At 39.7% G+C, this 14,452-nt stretch overlaps 2 protein-coding genes across 2 annotated transcripts in view; one reads left to right on the forward strand and one right to left on the reverse strand.

The window, feature by feature from the left end:
• Positions 1-6,262, forward strand: part of LOC105391035 — a 37,581-nt gene extending 31,319 nt beyond the window's left edge. The window contains exons 3-5 of the mRNA XM_048628842.1: positions 2,104-2,360; positions 4,689-4,866; positions 5,230-6,262. Of these exons, the coding sequence (XP_048484799.1) occupies positions 2,104-2,360; positions 4,689-4,866; positions 5,230-5,517 (723 nt within the window). The 3' untranslated portion in view covers positions 5,518-6,262. The remainder of the gene's footprint in view (positions 1-2,103; positions 2,361-4,688; positions 4,867-5,229) is intronic.
• LOC105391034 (metallophosphoesterase 1) lies at positions 5,522-14,086 on the reverse strand. The gene is made up of 6 exons (XM_048628838.1): positions 13,912-14,086; positions 13,614-13,838; positions 13,056-13,221; positions 12,555-12,788; positions 11,976-12,192; positions 5,522-7,474 (listed from the first exon to the last, which is right to left on the reverse strand). Exons 1-6 carry the CDS (start codon positions 13,926-13,928, stop codon positions 7,299-7,301), a joined length of 1,035 nt encoding a protein of 344 aa, XP_048484795.1. The 5' UTR covers positions 13,929-14,086; the 3' UTR covers positions 5,522-7,298.
• Between the last annotated feature and the right edge of the window lie 366 nt (positions 14,087-14,452).

The raw sequence follows: 14,452 nt of genomic DNA on the forward strand, positions 1-14,452 counted from the left end.
TTTGTACTATGTATTACGTCTTAATTGTAATTTTTGTATACCAATAAAGTGTGGATACGTAAGTAAGTATGTAGGTAACTTACCTTTCATCCACCATTCATACGGTATCTAAGGTATACAGCTTACTACAGGAAAGTAAAAAGCTTCTCATTAAATATGCAAATAGCGAAGAATCAGTGAGTCCGTAAGAGCCAGGAAATTCGTGTACAACATCATTATACGCGACTCCTTTTTGTCCGTCGGGTTTTCTATCACCTTCGTACAGATTGAGTAATCGTTGCACTTGGACAGTGGGGGCGCCAGTGCAGCATAATGTTTTGCTTGATTTATAAATAGAAGAGGTTTTTTTACTGAGCACTACATTGACTGCTGGACTTAGGCGTTTCCCAAGAGGTGCTTTTACCAAAAAACTTTTTTATACTAAAAGTTAGCAATTGCCTTTTGTATAGTATAAACTATAGTTTATCATCATCATCATCAAAAAAATTACTTATACCTACATACTTACTTGTTTACTTAATTAGTATTTTTTATTTATTTTAAAAGTATTGCAGTTAATGTCTTTGCAAAGTACTCCACATTTGACCAAGATTAAGTTCCATATTTCGCCGCGGCCAATCAAATCTCAGTGTAGCTATAAACTGAGAGTGAAGGCACGAAGACGCGGCGACATTCCGAACTCATCCGGAGAAGGTTTTTGCGTTTCCTCCGCAGTACGCAGTGGCCGGCAGCCAGCCATAGAGCTTTCTTTCTTTCTTTCTTTGTCTCGTCACGCGGCGAGAAAATCGACTTTTTTGAGCTTCGTTTTTCTTTTAAAATGACGCAACGAGTCGGTTTTGGTATGCCTTGTTAACATCGTAATGTTTTGTTTTTTGTGCAAGGATTTTTGTGATTAATTTAAATTTTATAGCGGCCTTTTAAATGATTAATTCTGTGGTGCCTTAAATGGTAAGTGCCTGTACCTAACCTTCTGCTCTGCTAAATAGCAGAGCAAAGGTAATTTGTCTTGAGTTTCGTAGACTAAAATGGTTCCGTCTTCTCGTTTAATGGGAATTTAAAGCAATTCTACATTTTATCATGGTGATTTACCTACCTTGTTTTTATGCTTGGCTGATTTAACACAATGAAATCATTTATATATGTTTTATTACGCATCATCAATCGCCTGTTATCAGAATGGGATAAATAATCGTATTAGTAGCGTGGTATGTCAGGCTTAGGTTTTCAATTGTTTCTATTACTGAAACAATTCAATGACAAACTCTAGAGCAAGACTAGGTTTGTCATCGTGGTGGAACATAGAAAAACGCGGACTCGGGTGATGTCGTGGAAGGATTAGTTAGCTTTAGTTGCTGTCAGTCGTTGGACTTACATGTAGAGCTTTCATTTCAGCATATTAACAACAACGACCGACACAATTAAATCCTAACCAATCCAATAATCAAAAACTTTCCCATACTAAAAAAAGACACCATCCATCTGTACAAATCAAAACCGCAGCCTCCGAAGCTCTCACGAAACATGAACTACCTGCGTATGATCAATGATGGAGTGCGCGGGCGCATATGTCGGGGCAGGTGGCGCATCCCCGCTTCCGCCGCCGCCGCCGCCCGGGGCTGCGGTCCGGGACACTCGGGGCTCCGGGACAGTCCACTCGGAGTCGCCGCCCGTGCGCCCGCGCCCGCATACAATAGATAGTAGATAAGCCATGGACGCGCCGCGAGTGTTCCCTAGACTGCGCCTAGCGCTGAATCCGCAGAATATTCATGTGAGTTTTGAAGTTGAAAAGGGGGTTGCGTTGTTTGAGATAAAGTGTGTGTGTGTGTTTGTGATTTTTGCGTTGGTGCAAGTGATGTTATTTATATCTAGATATGTTTTAAAATTCGAATTGGAATTTTACGCAAACTTTAAACTCGCAAAACTATTAAACAAGAATTAAAAATTGCGGACAGTGTTTGCATCCGCATAGATACCTGGCGCACAGACCAGACTCTACCATCATTCATCCAAACTACAACCCGAAAGACTCTATCAATAGCCTTCCTAATTCTACCAATAACCCACATCTTCTATCTAACCTAACCAACTCCTCTCCATCCACAGACAACAATCAAAGTGTACGCGCGCTGTCTCCGCCCAGACATCGAGTACAAGACCCTATCCGTGACCTGGGGCACCCGCGCACGGGAAGTGGTCGGCACTTTGCTTGGCAAGTTCCGCATGAGGCACCGGGACCCGCGGCTCTTTTACCTCAGCATGGAGGTGAGCGTGCGCGCCGCCGGGCTGCGCACCGCCCTCGTGCTGGACGACGACGCGCGACCCGCCGCGCTGCAGGCCTGCCATCCGAAGGGGTACTCTAAGTAAGTGCTGCTTATTTGTATTTATTTATTTATTGTGGGGACTTACCTATGAGAGGTCAAGGTAGGTATAGGTACATATATGTATGAGAGCTAATCGGACTGACTAAACCTTTGACCACTGCGGCCGACCCTATTGCAGTCTAGTGTTGGTCACCGACACACTCAGAAAAAAACAGGTGTCAAGTTAAAAAAGACGATCTCTTGGTTAAACTGGAGTTACATTATCCCGCGAGCTAAGGCCATAGTGAGGCATTGCATGGGTTATGTTATGATAATTATGATGTCATATACGTAATCATAACTATATCTATGAAATTTTTGACTCAAATGTGATTTAATTAGGTACAATCTAGCCAGATAGGTACATATATGAGACATTTCTATCAGTAATTATTTGACCTGTTGATCTTGTTTTGTCATATTCAGTCATAACAATAGAATTTATAGGTTTAGCCAACTTAGATAAAGCAAGGACGTTACAATTTACCCGAGACATCTACGCTATTCAATTAGCAAAAGCTGGTGTCTGACTGTTGAACACAACGAAGCTTGACCAGTACTTAGTTAGAAAAAAAAACACGCACTCACGCCTTGTACTAATGTACTCCCTTGCGGGGTAGGCAGAGGTGCATTGCTGCACCCTCTTTTCGCCAGAGTGTTATGTTAGTCCCAATGTAATAGGGGGCGGGCCTATTGCCATTTTACGGGCACATCCAAGACCCGAGAACAAATATCTGTGTTTAAACAAATATCTGCCCCAGCCGGGAATCGAACCCGGGACCATCGGCTCAGTAGTCAGGGTCACTAACCACTACGCCATTCGGTCGTCTTAGTTAGTACTTAGTTAGTACTTAGTTAGTTCGTACTTAGTTAGATTCTTACAAATTCCTGAAATCTGAAATACAAAACAATCTAGGGAGTATTGAACTAGCTATCGTTAAACAGATTATTGTTGCTTAAATTATGCATATCCACAACAATTTCTTTAAGATTATGGTTTTTCTTGTGAAATTTAAGTATATTTATGCCAATACCCGTGACATCAGTCGACAATCTATCTTCCGAGACCACCGACAGTGTCCTCCACAGCGCGTCGCCTCGCCGCGTGCGGCAAAAAAATACACTTCACAAGAAAACTCCTGTCCCTTTTCCCCTTCCGGCCAGGGTATTCTCGTCCAAAACAAACTACGCAAGAATTCACCCAGATACAACCCATTTTCCACCTCATACCACTAAAATAGAGTCTACTTTTCATCATCTCTCAAGCCAATCACCTGGACTGAAAAATCCACCTATTGCCCAAAACAAAAGGGTTTAAAATCGCTCGTCTTGTTTTGGTAGTTTGTCGTCTTTAAGTAGGCAATAAAAAAGTCAAAAAAGTTGTTCGGAAAGCACTTTATGGACCGTATGGATCATATTGCTACAGCTGTTGACAGCCCAAGTGCTGTAAGACGGGCGGGCGGTATGTTGGGCCACAAGACACTGTTATAGGGGTTAATGGAGATTTTTTCTCATAGCTTCAGACAAAATACATAGTTTACAAAGGTAGTCAAGACTTACAAACACCCTGATAATTTAGTATTTTTAGTGCTAGGGTTGACAAAAATTACCTAGGTACCCTACGCTACCCCACCTGCGCCTAAATATCAATTAAGGTAATTTATATTAAACAAGGGGTTATAAATTCTACACGAAGGGAACAAACGTTTTCAACTGTTATTTCAACCGAAATAAGGATCAAACCAAACTCTACATGTGGAACCGCACCCTTATAACAACTCTACACCCATTGATTTCTGAAACAACAAAGCTAGCGCGGGCAATGACTCGTCACGGCCGGGAACCGAACCCGGGCGGCGCTGGAGCGCGGCGACCGCAGTCGGATACCCCACTTCCTCTACACCAGGGAGTTCGGATATCTATCACTGTATTATTGTATACGCGGCTTTGTTGTGGAATGGTTGATTGGGAATGATTTAGTTGTGTGTGATAGGGATATTTTCTGATCATGGGATTAGTCCTTAACTATAACTACTTATATCTATACAGAGCGCTTTTATCAGTGTCTCATCATCATCATCAGCCTATAGCAGTCCACTGCTGGACGTAGGCCTCTCCCAAAGCACGCCACTGGATGCGATCTTTAGCTTTTTGCATCAGTGTCTAACCAGTCCTACTCATGGTAAATCTTTAGGGTGCTTCCATACACGTGTTAAATGCAAATAGCTACACAGCTCTCCCCAACTTACAATCCTATTCCAGCTCAATCTCCCCGCAACCACACAGCCAAAGCCCTCTCCACTAACCTCCCCCTCTTCTTGCCTACAGGTTCTCCCTGCAGATGCGTCCGGGCGGGCTGGTCAAGATCTACGACTCGGCGCTCATGTCCTCGTCCCAGTACAAGTCTCTGCTCATCAGCGAGCGCACCTCGGCGGATGAGCTGATCGCTATACTGCTGAATTGTTACGACTGTCGGGAGGGAGTTGAGAGGTTCTCGCTCTATGAGGTGAGTTATTTGAGGGCTACTTATATAATTTATGTAGAGATGTTATTGGATGAGGTGTGAGATGCCCTCTAACCCGCTGGGACGACGATCTTGGACATGTTGGATGAGGATAAAGAGACATAGTGTTGTGGCGCTCCTTGGAAAAGGATTAGGTCAAGCTGTGTCCATAATTGGCTAATGATTATGACGTGAGAAATGCAGTCACTATACCAGGCGAACCTAAGCTGGTACTCAATAGCCTGGTTTCCCCTAGTGATTTTTCGGTCACCATACTCCTCTTCATCATTGTAGAGTATACGCATTATCCTCAGAGCCATCTCTTTTGGGTCAAAGTCGATTAACTGATTTCCTTGTCAATTCCAGGTGTGCGCGTCACAAGAGTACGAGCGGAAGCTGCACCCCGACGACCTCCCGTTGCTGGTGCAGCGCGCGTGGCCGTCCGACACGGACTGCCACTTCCGCGTGCGCCGCAACCCGCGCGCCCCGCCGCCCCCGCCCCGCGCCCTGCCCCCCGCCCCAGGCGACGACCCCGCGCGCGCCCTCTCCGCCCTGTCCCTCGAGGCCGACGACCGCCAGCGCTACAGCCCCGTCTACAAGTTCCCCAGCATCGGCTACTGCAAGGAGTCCAAAAATGACTATCTCTACATCTGATGCCCGTGAGGCGACTCCAGTGTAAAAAGTGTAAATATGAATCTTCGTACCTTGAAGGACTTGTGGAGTGAAGCCAAAGAGTCGTTGCAATAACGTTGGTTACTGTGTAATGTAATCGCTGATTACTTATCCGAATCTGACTTAGCTTGTGTTAGGAAGTGACTATGTTGTACCTACCTGTGTAATTCTGGGATCTGTTGTAAAGTGAGGCTGAAGATTTTCTTCTGCTACTGAAAATCTATGTTAACTCTGTAAAATGTATGTGGAAGTCCGATTTGTAAGAAAACACCTGCTGATATATCTAGTCTTTGGAATTTTCTATCGAGAATTATAAACGATTATTTCATGTAACTTTCAGTTCTCCAAACTTCATTCAGTTTGTGAAATAAAGCTAAATATTGAGAAAATGTGTATAGTATGAGTAAATTTTACAGGAAAATGTATCAGAGAGTGAAAAGTGGAAAAGTTTGTATATATTTTTAGTATTAAGTTTTAGCTAGTAGAAACCAAAGAGGCAAGATACATGTTTCGAATTATTTATCTGTTATGTATTGTAATGTTTAAATTATTTATGGCCTGGCAAGAGGTGAATGATCGATATTTTTTATAGTTCCTTTGATTTTGTATGAACTTCTTACATGCAATAAATATCATGTCTAGACGTTTGCCGAAAATGTTAAATGTCGTCGAATTTATTAAATAAAAGTATGCCTGAAATAAACTGTGAACTACAATTTCGTTTAAATGGTTGTTTTATTACTAACATCGAAGCGGAGACTCTAGTAATAAGCATATTAAAAGATTTGATTTAAGTACTTAACAATCGTAAAATTTATTTTAAAATATTCATCCATAAATATAATTACAGACTGCATGGTACTAGTCTATAGATGTAGAATATCAAATACATGTATGGAATAAAAAAGAAATTATAAACCATAGTAAGACTGGTAACCCGTACATACGTTGCAGTAGGAGACACTCAATATACATATATTAAGTACAATAGTTATGTAAGTAAGTATATAAAAATATAAATAATGCTCTGGTCTGGATAATCGATGGTTGGAAAGACATTCCAATTGAGAATAATAACTAAGGTTAGAGGTAACTACGGTAAATGTGGAACACCCTTCAGCGTGCCGGACGGAAGATCTGAGTTCGATCGTGGGAAGCCGCTGGCTATAGGTGTCATCGTGTTTGTATGACGATCGATAGAGAGAATACAAAGGTGCAAATGATAAATGGGACAGTGAAACAGAAATATTACGTGACAGAGCGTTCAAAAAATGCCTTTTTCCGTCCCCTCTATATTTTCCACCATGTATATCCCTGTGTAGTTCTAAGTTGCAGTTTGTTGCACTACGTGAGCAGTGCCGCACTCCAAGTGTAAGGCACTTACCACACTAAGTAACGGTAAGTAACTGTAAGTACAACACTAGTTGAGATTTTTCGTTGTTCATATTCGAATATGGCCATACTTTTTAGTTAAGTCATACTGTAACTAAGTATTTAATTTTGTACTTCCAAATCATGTCATATAAAATGATATAAAAAAATTCACCCCTTTAAACTAACTTGGCATAGTCAAAACGCTCAGTTTCTCACTTTTATGTCATCAGCGGCCGCTACACGGGTTCGTTATCGACGTCGATAAACTCATTTAATGCGTGTTTCATTCACCAATCACAGCCCCGTATTTTGGCGAATCGTGATATAGTTTAGTACGTCGATAACAAACCCGTGCAGTGGCAGCAGATATGAAACTCGCAGTTCAACATTCACACACTGTGCTGCAGCTTCTGATAGTAGCTCCTACTACTGGCCATGACCCTGATGATGGCCTTGATGACTACCAGCAAGACCGCTAGCACAGCGATGGCGGCGTACGCGAGGAGACTGGGGAAGCGCTCTGGTGTCCACAGCACTGTGTAGCGCATTTGCGTGTAGTCTTTCTCTGGAAATAATAACGTTGAAGGTTAGTAATTTAGTATGACTTTATCATAGTTTTATGGCCCTAAAATCCGATAGGGAAAAGTACCAACACTGTAGTCAAATTGACGGGAAAAAACCAAATACTTACTTAACTACTAACGGAGTAAATTAAAAAATATACTCAAGTAGTCCATGTTGATTCACATTCTCACATTGTGTAATGCGAGTGGTTAGAACGTGTTTATTGGCTAGATAGGTACTTTTTATCCCGGAATTCCCACGGGAAAACTTTTTAAGGCGAAGCAGACCTCGCATTCATCAGCTAATAGTTTATTGTTCAAAAAAAAAAAAAAAAAAAACAATTCAATACAATAAAATAGCCAGAGCCCCTGTGCTAGGTTTAAAACCTGTATTACTGGGTACTCCGCCCCACTACCAGCACGTGTTACAAAATGAACAATAATAAAATTAAACTAAAAAGACTCATACATACATACTCTTAAAATTTATAAATGAAGATGGCAATCTTTAATTTAATTTAATTAGTAATAATTACACTTCCCATGAAATATTATAACTAAGCATTACACATTTTATTTTGGTATGAAAAGGTAGTTACAAAAAAAAAAATAATAATAATATGAAGAACTAAGTATACCTTATGCTCAATTTACAATGTTTTCAGTATCATCATAGGTTAAATCTAGTAAATACAAAGATAATACTTTTTTTATTTCTGTTATTGTGTTTGGGTAAATTTTAAGTATTCTATTAAGCTTGTTGTAAATAGTGCAAGACTGATATGTTAATTGTTTTTGATAAAAAGTTGTATTACAGTTTGGGACATTGCATACTATGTCATTCCTACGTTTGTGCATGTGATTTTGGATAAAAGGTGTTACTTTATGTTTTTTTATTACTGAGGTTATGATGTAAATTTGCCGAATTGAGTGTAATTTACATGAATTGTATAAGTGAAAGGTAGGAAATAAAATAGGTTTAAAATACATAATCTTAATTAATGCTCTCTGTGCACGCTCCAGCAATATTAAGTGGGTTTTGGCGGCTCCGCCCCATACTGGGATACAGTAGCTGATAATTGACTGAGCGAGTGCTTTATATGTGGACAATATTAGTTTCTCATTTGCAACTTTTCTAAGTTTTTTAAAAATCCATATTAATTTTCTTATCCTGTCTGCGTTGTTAAGGATATGTGATTCCCACTGAAGGTGGTTATCAATTGTTATTCCCAAATATTTTACATGAGTGACTCGGTTAATGTTTTCACACAGGCATGTCAAGTTATTTGAGCTATCACATATATGAACTTTTAAGTTAAAATTAAGGTCAGGCTGTGTATTTTTTCGGATGGAAAAGGGTAAGAAGTTAGTTTTGTTAATATTTAATGTTAGCAAGTTCTTACGGAGCCAATTAGATGTAGTGAATATTCCAGATTCCGCAATGTTTTGTAGATGTTCCCATGTTTTTGCATGAAATATTAAGGCTGTATCATCGGCATAAGTATAAATTTTACAGTTTGGAAGTGTATAATTACAAAGATCATTCACGTATAGGAGAAAAAGTGTGGGGCCGAGGACACTACCTTGAGGAACACCATAAGTTACGTGGGCTGCATCACTGGTATACTCTCCAAGCTTTGTTTGTTGAGAGCGATTTGTTAAGTAGTTTGATAAAAGGGCGTGGGGTAAACCTCTTATACCGAAGGTGTATAGTTTTTCGAGTAGAAGAGGAACAGATACGGTGTCAAAAGCTTTTGCTAGGTCTAGAAAGACTCCGACACATTTGTTGCCTTTGTCAAGTTGGACTGCGACCTCTTCTACTAATGCGGATACGGCGTCTTCGGTAGAAATACCGTTTCGGAATCCATATTGGTTTGGCGAGAGAAGTTCATTTTTTTCAAGATAGTTTTTTAGGCGATTGTTTATAAGCTTTTCTATAATTTTAGATATCACAGGTAGTACAGATATTGGCCTGTAGTTGTTTACATCAGCTTTATCTCCGGCTTTATGAATGGGGGTTACCACAGCCTTCTTAAAGATGTCGGGAAAGAGCCCCGTATCGAAGCAGATAGTACAAATATGACACAGAATTGGTGCGAGTATATATTTAGCAGCTTTTAAAAGATTTGTTGGTATATTATCGACGCCTGTTGTTGAGTTATTAGGTAAACAATTAATTATATCAATTACTTCAATAGGATCAGGATTAATTAGAGTAAAAGAATTGACTGGAGTTTTTATGTTACTGTAATTTATGTTATTAAGAGGAGGTGACTTAAGAAGAGTTTCAGCTAGCAGTCTGCCGACGTTAGTGAAATGTTTGTTAACTAGATTAGCAGAATCACAAGGAGATGACATTAATGATGATAGTTTTCGAGAGTCATTTGTTTTGTTTTTTTGAATATTACAAATAGATTTTATTGCCTTCCAGATGTGTTTGGAGTTTCTTCCTGCGCTGTTTAATTGTTCTCTCTCGTAGTTTATTTTAAGTTTACGAACCAGGTTCCCACAGAAGTTTCTGTATCGCCGATATGTAAGTTGTAAGATTAAGTTATCAGGATTATCCTTTGATTTACGGTGTAATTTATCGCGATGCCGTAAGCATTTCAATATTCCTGAAGTAATCCATGGCTGAATACAGCGTTTACGCGTAGGGATTACTATGGTTTTCTGGTTGTTGTGGATGACTGTGGTGATTTCAGCGACAAGCGTTTCAGATGCCTCATTCGGGTCTGATATGTCTAGTATCTTATTAAGACTGCATTGTTTCAGATCCATTACAGCGTTATTAATGTTTAAAACAGTTTTTGTTCTCTGGATAGTGTTGTGCGTTGAGATGGACATGAAATTTAATAGAACCGTAGAGTGATCTGTCGGGGCATTACTAAGGACTATTGATTTTGCAGTCTGGTCAGATTTTAACATCATATGGTCATAACACATTTTGGCACGAGTGGGAAGTTTATGACCTGGAAGAAGACCGTGAAACGCTAAGGTGTTTAAATAGTTTTGACTATTACTGTCAACATTGTCTGATTTTATATCAATGTTGATATCCCCGGTTACAATTATGTTTGGGTATTTTTCATATTTACTGAGTAGCAGCGAGAGAGAAGATGTAAAATCGTGACAGTCTTTGATAGAAGGTGTTCTGTAAATGCCAATAATAACCGTGTCAGTCATAGTTAGTGCTAGACAAGAAGCATTTTTTATATTTGGTTCAGCAATTTCATACTTTAATGAGTTTCTTACATAAAATACCACGCCATCGTTCTGATTTAAATTGTTTTTAGTAAAGTGAGTATCATAGTTAAGGATTGATGGAGGTACAGGTCTATTATTAAGGCGACATTCGGTCAGAATAATCACATCACAATCAAAATTAAGTGCGCTTAGTGTTACCTGGAATGCATCAAAGTTTTTATGAATACTCCTTATATTTTGGGTAAGTACTGTGAGATGATTTTTTAATTCGATGTGATTTTTGCATTCTTCTGGTATACAATGAATAGACTGAGCGACTAGAAAATTGTCTACATCCTTACTTGTTTGAAATAGATTATCCACAGTAACATTTATGAATCAAATAGTCATTAGCGATGTGCTCATGGTTAGACAAGGTGCAGCAACATAGTAAACATCTACAGTACAAGTCAGTTGGGTAGATAACTACTATCATAATATGGTTCAACATTGTGATATTCGGTTTGGGTATACATTGGAATTCGTTAAACGATTCATAGTTTGTAAATGAGTATCTAGGGAGAGTAAAGGTTACTAGGAAATGCCATACAGTAAAATTATTTGTGACTAAGACTATAACATACATACTTAAACTACTAACATGCAAGAAATCTTTACAGATACGAATTAAGTTGAGTAGTCATTTAATGTTCTCACTTAATCTTTGTATTTGAGACTCATTAATAATTTTTATTATTGGAGCGTTCTCGTCCTTTCTAATAAAAACGTTTCCGAGAGAGGTCCAACAATATTTGTAATTTTGTGCTTTTGACAATTCGCGTGCCAGGTAGAATAGCCTACTACCCTTTTGGGTAAGGTGGTCAGAGAGGTATATGGGGGTACTATTTGATTGCTGACCCAAATGTGAGGCATTCAGTTTGTTGTTTTTATTCATTATATTGTATTTTTTCGCTGCATTCATCAGGTCGGTCTTCAATATATATGACGAGAATTCAACAACAATGGGTGTTTTATCAGCCTTCAACGAGGTCCTGTAGATGTCCTTTATGTCTTTCGCCTCTAGGTCAACTTTTAGTTGAGAAGATAGGTGCGTTACCATAGTAGAGAGAATTTCCTTATTTTCATTTTTAATTTTTGGAACGTTTTTTAGTTCCATGGAACATTTTCGTGATGCTTTTTGAAGGTCCTCTACCTTGTCTTCTAAAAATAATATATATTCTCTGTCCCTTTTCTTTTCCTGTTCTATTAATAACAAATAATAATAACAGCTAATAATAACAAACTAACAATCATATTCACCTATAACAGCAGCCCCATACCCGATCTCCCGCGTCCCCATCCTGTACGAACACGTCGGCACGAAGATCTCATTCACCGTCTCGTTATCGAACACCACAGTGAGAGTCTTGTCCAGCAGTCTCTGCTGGCGGTGCGCCATGCCCCCGCGGTGACGGACGAGGCGAGACTCGTGCGTGTGCGCTGAGAAGTAGATGTGGGGGCGGAACTTGTCTTGCATCTGGGGAGGAGGGTGATGTTCTTTAGAGTGTAGGCAGGCAATGTGTTTCAATAACAATAGGAATACTAGTGACTTATTAGCGGTTTTCGTCCCCTGACTGAATGGTAGAGAATTATTTTAGGGAAGGGAGATCTACACATCATATATTTTCAATTTATTTGTGCAATACAGAATTCTATAATAATAATACTACTTACACTTTTTCCTAACAACAACAAACACACTCAACATCCTCTTGCAATGTTAGTATTTTCACTAATCAATAATCAGTTGTTAGTCCATCCTGTGCAATAGTCTTATGGCTCAAAGCATTCTCATATAACTAATAAATAATCAAGAAATCACCCAAACCCAATACTTACTTGTCTGCTAGCCACTCCATAGTGTGATACAGCTATCCTCAGCTTGAACTCACTCAGCATGTCATCGTCCACATCGGGCATGACGTGGGTGATCCCATCTATCTCTAGGAAGATGATGTCTTTGTGAATTAACTTCCGTGGCCTCAGGAATATCTTGTTGAACAGATCTATCTTGTCTTCTCTTACTCGTTCATTTTCCCCACCAATGTCGTTGTCTCCTGGGATGTAGAATGGCTGGAAGTATCAAGTGAAGCATTATTATATTAACATAAGATTCTTGCTTTGTTCAATTAAAAAAGAATGGTTTGATTGTATTGAATAGGCTTGAAAACTATGGGATTGATTTATAATAATCTGTCACCACTAACATGCTACATTATCCCGATAACTATATAGTTATCGGAGTTAGAATAGTTATAGCCCACACAATAACATTTAAAAGTGATGCATCATCAATAAACTAATTACAGTGCCAGTAAGATTAAAGCTTGAAAAACTTACTTTAAATGAATGATCATAGGGAGCAAAGATGTCAAAGATGCGGTTGACATATCTGGCGTACTGTTCATCTGTGGCAATAGAGCCCTCGTCCATGAGGTCCCCGAGGAACACCACCACGTCCGGCTGCACATGCCGCAGAGCTTCACGAAATGTAGCCTTCACATATCTGCAATTAAGAACAAACTAATTGAATAACTTAAATTATGATGCTCAAAAGCTTCTAGTGAATGCATAGGGCAATCAAATTATTCTTAATTGAAACTAATTGGTTCAAATTACAATGAGTCAGATTAACATTGTATGAGACTGTTTATCTATTTATTTTATCAGCAGCTTTACAATATGTGTCATAACAGTCCCAAAACCTAAGTGCTAATGCTTTGATCCCTCTGTCAAGTCTAAGAAAATACATTCATCATCATCATCATCAGGTCCTGGGATCCCTAATCAGGGACATAGGGCTCGAAGTTTAGATTTCCACTCTGACCGGTCCTGTAGAAAATACATTTACATAAATAATATTATACTAGTTCCTTAAAGTTTATCAGGTGCACTAACCTGTCACTGTCCCAGATGAACAGCCAGTTGAGCGGGAACATGGCGGCCTGCTCCCCCTGCAGCTGCGGGTCGGCCACCAGCAGCACGCGCGTGCAGCCGGCGGCGGCGGCGGCGTCCCCGGGGCAGGCCAGCGGGGCCCACTCCCGCGCCCCGAGCCGGTACACCAGCCACTCGCAGTACACCACCACGCCCGCCACGCCCAGGAGAAGGAGGCGAGCTGTCGGTCTAGCAGAGAACGGAAGAGTTAAGACTTGGAAAAGTTACAAGTTATGATAAAGCGTATTGAAGGAAGACTTACAATCGCCTCAAGTTCATGATGTAAGCAACATTTGTATGTGGATGTTTGGTGGATTGCACATAGCTGTTATCGTAGTACTCTCAAATCTAAATCCAGAAAGTTTCAGTTAAGATAACTGAAAGATAATAAATAGAAATTCAAAAAGAAAACACTGAAAACTTGAAGTTGTTTGTTTTGATTTAACTGTCAGTTGTCATCTGTCAGTTCAGTGCTGTCACTGTCAGTTTTTAACCAAACTGTCATTCTGAAGTAAACATTACCGGCTGCCGTAACCTCAATGATTATTCTGAGATCAATCATGAAAAGTCACGCTTTTTATGAAAGCAATGACCTCTCTTTCAACAGTATACTTGCAGATAATGAAAATACCGAGGAAAATACCATACTAAACGCTGCCAATGCCGACTCCTTCATAATCAGCGGCAAAGGATTCCACTGTAGGTACGGTAAGTATACAACCCAGTTTCCACAGGCTTGTGTTTAAATCTTAAACAAGTTTAAATAAAACGGAATAACATAAGTAAGTACTTACGTGCTTATA

Source organism: Plutella xylostella, chromosome 4 (assembly GCF_932276165.1).
Source record: "Plutella xylostella chromosome 4, ilPluXylo3.1, whole genome shotgun sequence".
In the NCBI taxonomy this organism is placed as follows: Eukaryota; Metazoa; Arthropoda; class Insecta; order Lepidoptera; family Plutellidae; genus Plutella; species Plutella xylostella.

What these genes read in the sequence shown, in the direction of transcription:
- LOC105391034 (XM_048628838.1), bottom strand. An exon ending in TTCATCTGGGACAGTGACAG is followed by an intron (nt 13,222 to 13,613) that starts GTTAGTGCACCT and finishes TCTTAATTGCAG; the next exon opens with ATATGTGAAGGCTACATTTC. An exon ending in ATGGAGTGGCTAGCAGACAA is followed by an intron (nt 12,193 to 12,554) that starts GTAAGTATTGGG and finishes CCTCCTCCCCAG; the next exon opens with ATGCAAGACAAGTTCCGCCC.